The 7,962-nt window shown below is 35.7% G+C and overlaps 1 protein-coding gene across 1 annotated transcript in view; it reads left to right on the forward strand.

The window, feature by feature from the left end:
- ADGRF1 (adhesion G protein-coupled receptor F1) overlaps window positions 1-6,883 on the forward strand; it is a 36,821-nt gene extending 29,938 nt beyond the window's left edge. The window contains exons 13-16 of the mRNA XM_008263018.5: window positions 97-138; window positions 1,685-1,744; window positions 5,165-5,231; window positions 6,379-6,883. Of these exons, the coding sequence (XP_008261240.2) occupies window positions 97-138; window positions 1,685-1,744; window positions 5,165-5,231; window positions 6,379-6,467 (258 nt within the window). The 3' untranslated portion in view covers window positions 6,468-6,883. The remainder of the gene's footprint in view (window positions 1-96; window positions 139-1,684; window positions 1,745-5,164; window positions 5,232-6,378) is intronic.
- Window positions 6,884-7,962: the final 1,079 nt, after the last annotated feature.

Genomic DNA, 7,962 nt, shown 5'->3' on the forward strand with positions numbered 1-7,962 from the left:
CAATGTTGGGTAACAACAGAATAGTATTACATATAAATGCTTTCTTTACTGGAAGAGAAAAAGATAGCACATGTGATTTCTTTATTTTTGTTTAAGGGGTTTTTCATCCTATGTTGTGGAATATTCTTGGATAATAAGGTAAGTATATTACTTTCTATCTTCACCCCTTAACCCATGAAGTTTTTACTTATCCCTTCCAGTTATGAGGCCTTTATTAATGGATGGACTATGAGCACCTTTACAATAAAATACTGTAATTTCACAGAAAGCAGCCTGAAGACACAAAAGAGCTAAATTGTCACTGCTGCTAATGCATTTTAAATAGAAGTGATTGCAAGATGGATATGAACAATATGAGAAAAGAAGGGAAAGTCTTTTTACCTTTAATTTTTCTTAAAAATTTTTTATTTATATAAGAGAAACAAATTTCATATATTTCATAGTTTTAGGAGCATACTGATATTTTCCACCATGCCTTTCTTCCCTCCCTCTTCCTTCCTTTTTTATTTTTCTTTAATTTTTACAATGACATACTTCCAATTTACTGTATAATCTCCAGCTTAACCCTCCACTAAATAAACTATTTAACAAGTAGTAAGTAGAAAGACCACTGTTTTCAAGAGTCTAGACAAAAGCTACAAACAATAATCAAATCTCAAAATGTCAATTTGACTCATATACATTTCTTTTGGACTCTGTAGATCAGTTATCACAAATCAAGGAATACATACGATATTTGTCTTTGGGGGACTGGCTTATTTCACTAAGCATGCTGGTCTCCTGTTGCATCCATTTTATTGCAAAAGACAGGATTTCATTCTTTTTTTTTTTACTGTTGAGTAGTGTTCCATTGTGTATGTATGTGTGTGTGTGTATATATATATATATATATATATATACACCGCAATTTCCTTATTCAGTCAGCAGTTGATGGACATCTGGGTTGATTCCATAAATTATGGCCTGGTAATAATTCAAGAGCAAAATTATTCTACCAAGGGTGGATTCCCTCTTTCTCCTTTAGTTATCAATTTACTCCCAATATATTGAAATATATAGTTAATTCTATATTTCTAGAATTTTATATAGTAAATGTTAACTAGCCTCTCACAATAAATTAAGTCCCTAATGAAGAATAGTTCATGTAAAAGATAACAGAAAAATGTAAATAAACATGATTCATTATTTTGTCCAAGCTTTATTTAATTCTGTTGAGAGTGGTGAAGGCAATATGCTAATAGATGCGAATTCTCTGCCTTAATAAAGAGGTAAGACTATTTTATAGTTAACACAATTGTGAAACATGCACATAAACTCTTATTTATAAGGAAACAATTTACTGTACTTGATTGTACTACCTAATTTGTTTGCTTTTACCATTCACATGGTTGGCAAACTCTTTCCTTCACAAATAAATGTCAATTTACCAATTATTGCCAAATACTAATGTCTAGAATATGAATTATTATGGCTTATGGTACTATTGTTCTTTTATTCTAGCTATGATAATAGGTAAGGAGGCTAAAAAAATAATCTTTCCATTAGGTGCTCACATCTATGTCTACTAAGTGCTTCTGGGAGATGATATTATTGTATAACAATTTCAACCTGTGAGTTTTTCTTTACACATTTATATATGATTGTATAAGTGTGCCTCCTCTATATTTGTTTCTTTCCTTTACAGCTTCGACAACTTCTGTTCAATAAGTTTTCTCCATTAGTCAGTTGGAAGCAGACATCAAAGGTAATTACTTTATAATTCTATGCATCCAATGTCTGAAGTTCCAGTTTTGCATTTTTCTCTTTAAACGGTCTTGCAGCATTCCCACTTCTGTGTAAACCCCTTGAATTTCTTGCCACAATTATATTCCTGGTATGATGAGCAACCCATGGTCATACTCAACAAAGAGTTATTGAATGACTAAGGGTGAAAGCATGGACACATTTTTAAGGATGCTTGGTAGTGGAGGTGCTTGTTGTGGGCAAATATCTTTGAACAACATCATTTGTTGTCGTCTGACTTGCCTCCCAACACTAGAATCAGTAGGGGTCTTTTCTCCACCTGACTTTCTTGGCCTTTTGTAGATCATGGTTTCTTCTCTAGAAAGGAAAAGTGGGAGATCTTTATTAACTTTTAATATGTAAAAATTTGATTAGTCTCATATGGGATGTACTCTTTCTGAGTACTTTCTTTCTTTGGCTGGTATCACTGTCTCTGTCTCTTACAATCTGAGCTCTGAGTCTACAAACTGACAAGCTTGCATAGAAACAGAGAATTCATGTTTCATTTTTTGTCCTGAAAGTTATTTTTTGCAATCCATAGTTAGAAACAAATGGGAGTGTATTATTATACATATTTTGTATTTCTGATATTAAAATAAGCTTTTGCCTTTCAGCAAGGCCTTTCAGAAAGGGCTCTAAAGGCAGAGGTTTCTTTGCTAAAAGGTCAACTGATTTGACTGAATCCAAATCATCATGAGTATTTAGGGATTTTGACAAGCAACAATGTAACCCTTTGAAATAAAAATCAATGAGGAGCTCATCTTCCGGCATTAAGAAATCTTCCTTGGTTTGCAAGTTATAGCAGAAGGCCCTGCTGCCAATTAGGGAGCAGCAGCCTGTGAACCAGCAGACCTGCCCTGTATTTCTGCCTCCATAACCAATTGGTTGTGTGATTGTCGGAAACTCACTTGGTCTCTTTGAGCTGAAATTTTCTCAACTGTAAAAATTAAGTTTTGGACTAGGTACTCAAAGCAGAAGTTCTAACATGCTGTGACTTGGGTTTTATGTCTTTGAAGACCTAAAATCCCTTGAACCAGAAAATGTGAAACTAATGTCATTATCTACTCTTAAGAAGGGAGTTTCAGCACATGTGACTACATCAAAGAAAAACATTTAGTGAGTAAAATGAGACAGGACACTTGCCACCCTACAAAGAAGTAAGTCGGAATTTTCCTTATTTGACAATCAAAACACACCCAAAAGCACAATAAAACAAAATAAAAACACCTGACAGTGTTTCTCCATGTTTGTAACCCAGAGGTGACTTTTCAGAAGGCATCAGTGGTTGGTGAAGGATTTACTGCTTTGAATTTGTAATTCCTTCGCAGTTGTGGTATCAAGTCAGGTGAGAAAAATTAGATTTTGTTGTATGGTTAGGTAGCACATTTGCTTTAACATGAAAATGGATATTGCAGGAAAAGATGAGCATTTGTCATTTTTAGGAGTGTGAATAAAAAATCAGGAACCCAGATTATGAGTGATGAGAAGATGAAGCAGTGATAACACTGGGTAGAAACGTTCTTTGAAGACTTGTTGTGAGAGCAAGGGTGGTAACCAGGTACAGACAGATCAGGAGTGATGGGATAGTTCAAGTTGCTTTTATGGGAGGAAGTCTGTATGCTGGGAGTGCTGAGCCAGCAAAGACAGTTTGAAAACAAATGAGAGAAGGAGGATGATGGATACAAGAGCATTCCTGGGAGGACAGATGGAGTGGTTGGATTGAAAATAAGGGCACTTGCTTTGACACAGGAGGTATCAGATTGCTACAGACAGAGCAACACACACTTAGTGGAGTAATGACATTGAGAGTTCAGTCAGTCCTTGATACCTTTCCTTAAAGTGGGGGATAAGACTATCCATTGAGAGATGGCAGGAGTTGGTAAAGTAGGGATCTCGAAAAAAGCTATGACAACATAACCGGCTGAAGAGAATGGAAAAGCAGTCTGGTATGTAGACCCAGTCAGTGGCATCACAGAAAATCATTCTGTGTTTGGAGCTCACGGCCCTTTTCTCGACCCTTCTTTGTCCTTAGCCATGTTCTCGGCAGCTCTTCATCAAGAGACAGGCTCTGGTGGCCCCCACAGTACACCCTTCCATGAAGAATGGATTTCTTGAGCTACAGCTAATTTCTGTGACTCAGATCCTGTTATTGACCACAACTTAGACCGTTAGATGTAACTTTATATGTCTGAAGAGACTGAATCTTGCCAGACTACACAGAGTTCCTGAAAGTGTTGCAACATTAGATTCTGGATTTGGGACAGGATATAGTTTTAAATGCAATGTTCCTGATTTGAGGATTTCCTCTAGGGTTCTAACATTTTATGAGGATACCTCAAAAAGTTTGTGAAAGAATGGAATCAAAAGATAAATTGATTTTGTCACCAAAATATTAAAATCTGTGTCTATGAAGGATCCTCAAAAGTTTCATGGAAAATGCATATTATGAAAAAATTATGTGTGGATTTAAAAACTTTTGCATCAAAGTAAACTTATCTTTTAATTCCATTTTCCACAGACTTTTTGAAATTTCTATGTATATTTGCTGAACCCTGAATTCTGGGAAATCAATTCTTTCTCTTTGAAAGTTTCAGAACTTTTTCATTCATCATCTTTATAACCTTTCTCCCCATTAGTCCCTTGGCTATTTTGGTGAAAATTTGAAACACTACTATAGCTACTGTGTATAATAAAAAACTGTTTCTCTCATCTCCCATGTTGACTCCCTCATGGGCTGTAGCAGGGGATGAGAGTCATTCCTTCTAATATTTCCAGTGCCTAAAACAGTATTTGACACACAAAGACACTGTGTTTGGTAATTGTTTTAATAATTGTTGATTTGATAATTGTTGATTTTAATAATTTTTATAATTTTCAAATAATTGTTGGTTTGATAATTCAGTTTTAAAATTATTGAATTCTAAATGGTATCTATACCAATTAACTAAAGGATTATCCCCAAAGATATCTGAAAGGCATAGTTTTACTGGAGACCATGTTCTGCTGGGAGTGTTCTTTATTTTTCCCCCATGGGTTTCTCTTGTGGTGATAAATGTGTGAATCCTAAAAAAGGTAAGGATGAAGAGAAAATGAAAGGTGATAATATCTCCTTTAAAACTGTTTTCTAGTTTGTTGGTGGAACTCATACAAAAGTATAATAAAAATTCTCTTGGAAATAAATTCTTATACATTTAAATAGATGAAAGCAGAAGAAGCAACTACTCTCTAGTCTTGGAAAGTAAGAAAGTGACTATTCTATTCTCGGAAAGAGAATGTACAGATGGAATATTGGATCATTAATAGCACCAAGAAGCCAGGAAAAATAGAGTGTGATGGAAAGAATACTGTTGGTGTCTAAATGGTTTGTTGTTCTTTTGTATAGCAAAACTCATCAGATGTGTCGGCCAAACCCAAATTTATGAAGACTTTTAATCCACTGCAAAACAAAGGTGAGTTACAAGAAAACCAAAGGTTGTACAAGGTGGAAAGATAGAATATAAGTATATTTCATCCAATCCAATGGTGACTTTTAAAATGCATGTGAGAAGTGTATCTGCTGACTTTTTATCCGTAGTTCTGGATTGTGCTCAGGGATGACAGAACAATATTGGGGATTTGGTGCTCATGGAGACTAGCAAGTGTCATTAAATAATTGCATCCTACATTATCCCCATTTCTCAGTTAGACATTACACAAATCTCTAGCTTTGATCACTGATGTTATGTGGTGGAGTTAGAACAACACCAATTGTGTTCTTATTGGAGAATCACCAGTTTGTGCTACCCACTGAACATGGGCATTGAGTCATTTGCTTGTGTGCTGCTACCTGACATATTCTCTCTGAGGTGTCCTTGTGGAGTGAGGGACCATGCCTATAGCACAGTGCTTTCCACCTATGGAATCTGTTACTCTTATATTACATATTAGTGGTGAGTAAAGTCTACACTATTCAGCTACTGGAAGACAAATATTTAAGCATTGAAAACAGTCTTGGTATTCTTGGAGGATAACAGTAGAGCACGTAAAGAGAGGATAAGATATTGTGTTACAAGCTAAGTTGAAGTCACACTTAGCAGTCCAAATCCCATTTCACTTAAATGATGTTAATGTTGTCATTAAGGTAGGGCAATGGGCAATTCATTTTAGATTCCCATCTAAATTATTTAAATATCAGATAGTATCTGGAGAATATGCTCATGCAGGACCCTTGAGTCTTGTTATCCCTGTCACCAAACAGCTTGAGTGCTTTTTACAAGTCTCTTTACCTCTCTAGATGTTTATTTTTTATCAGCAAAGCAATAAACTAAGAGACCACCGAAATTGTTTTCAGCAATAACATGCTGTGATCTCATACCTGCTTTATCTCATTTTCCAGCAATATCTGAAAACATGGTACTTATCTTCTCAATTCAGAAATGCCTGACAAATGCAAGCTTCTATGGTGGCAGTGACATACTGTGTATCATGACCAACCATGTTCCTAACAGCTTCTTAGGATTGTTCCTAGCATCTTCTGCAGACTTGTTTTCATTTTGGCTTTGTGCATGACTCCAGTGTAGCAGCAGTTAATTCTTATTTTCTTTTTTTCTCCCTCAGGCAATTATACACTTTCTCACTTTAGGAGTTCCTCCAACCACATCATGCTAACTCAGTTTTTATCAACTGAATCAGGCAAAGAAGCCTAATATCAAGGAGAACTTTTTGAAGCACTTGGACATTTTGAGCTAAATGTCAGTGAGAAAATATCTTATTAGTTGAGATTTTTTTTTGGTTTAGGAATCTTGGAATAAAACAAGGTGGTCTCAGCACCTTCATCACCACCTCCTTTATCTTCAATTAAATGGAAAGATTTATTCTCATATTGTAGATTCAAAGAAATTGCTCTATAAATGCAGAAGTGTATATTTTGTTGGAAATTTTGTCAATTGTGCCATCTTCTCACGACTGCAAACTATGGTTTCCTTTTCATAAAATAACATTCATGTAACATTTCAAATCATATGGATTGGAACAAGAAAACTTCATGAAATAGCCTTATTATTAATGGGCCATGTTTACTTTCTTGTTAAAAAGTCATTGGAATAAATTTTCTAGACAAAAAGCATTTTATGCTTGTTTTCACTTCTTAGGTTCAGCCATTTAACTTTGAAAGTTAGAAGTAAAATCAAAGCTTCCATTTCAAATACTTTTTCAGCCATTTAGCAGAAAGTATAAAACATGATTTGATATGTAGTAGGGTATTTTCTAGTTTACAAGGCAATGTGAGAAGGAAGTTGAAGGAGGATTTGGTTGTCATCTTTCAGAGAGACGCCTTGAAGCATACCTGATTTTATTCCATCTTCTTTTGAAAGTTGTTGATTTGTGTGGCTAGTGCTATTTTTGGATGAGATTCAGGGCAGCAGGTAAATAGATGCTATGTGAAACAATATTTCCCTTCCATACTTATGTCATTTCTGGTTCACCCAAGTTTTATCCCTCACCACAGTGCCCAGAATACACAAGCCCTTGGATTTAAACTTGCTATTTTGAGAATTGTAAAGTCTTTGAAGCATCTGTTAGCTTCCCAACATGAAAAATCTTTGTGGGGTTGGCATTGTGGCCAGCATCCAATACAAGCACTGGTTCAAGTCCTGGCTGCTCCACTTCTGATCCATCTTCCTGCTAATGCATCTGAGAAAAGCATTGTGATATGGCCCAAATCCTTGGGTCCTTGCACCTACGTGGGAGACCAGGAAGAAGCGCCTGACTCCTGGTTTTGGCCCGGCCCAACCACAGTGATTGAGGCTATTTGGGGGTGGACCAGTAGACAGAAGGTCTCCCTCCCAATCTTTGTGTCTCTTTGTAACTCTGTCTTTCAAATAAGTAAAATAAATCTTTTTTTTAAAAAGAAAGTCTGTTGTATTCAAATAAAGGTATCATGAGAACTTTCTAGTTAAGAACTAAATAGGCAGGAATAGAGAAAATTCAAACTTAAAGGTCGACAAAGCCCCAACATGCAGTACTCATGGAATATCAGAGGAATATTCAAAGGAAATTTGCAGTTGGATAATTCCATACCCTAAAGATATACAAGAATCAAAAGAGAATTTTATAGAAAGGATTTCCTTGAAGAAGTTACTCTGCATAGCCCCCAATGTGACAGAAGAAGGAATGCCTGACACCAACCTCAAATTGAGTGAG

This window comes from Oryctolagus cuniculus, chromosome 5 (assembly GCF_051225735.1).
Source record: "Oryctolagus cuniculus isolate XC-2025 breed Fujian yellow rabbit chromosome 5, ASM5122573v1, whole genome shotgun sequence".
In the NCBI taxonomy this organism is placed as follows: domain Eukaryota; kingdom Metazoa; phylum Chordata; class Mammalia; order Lagomorpha; family Leporidae; genus Oryctolagus; species Oryctolagus cuniculus.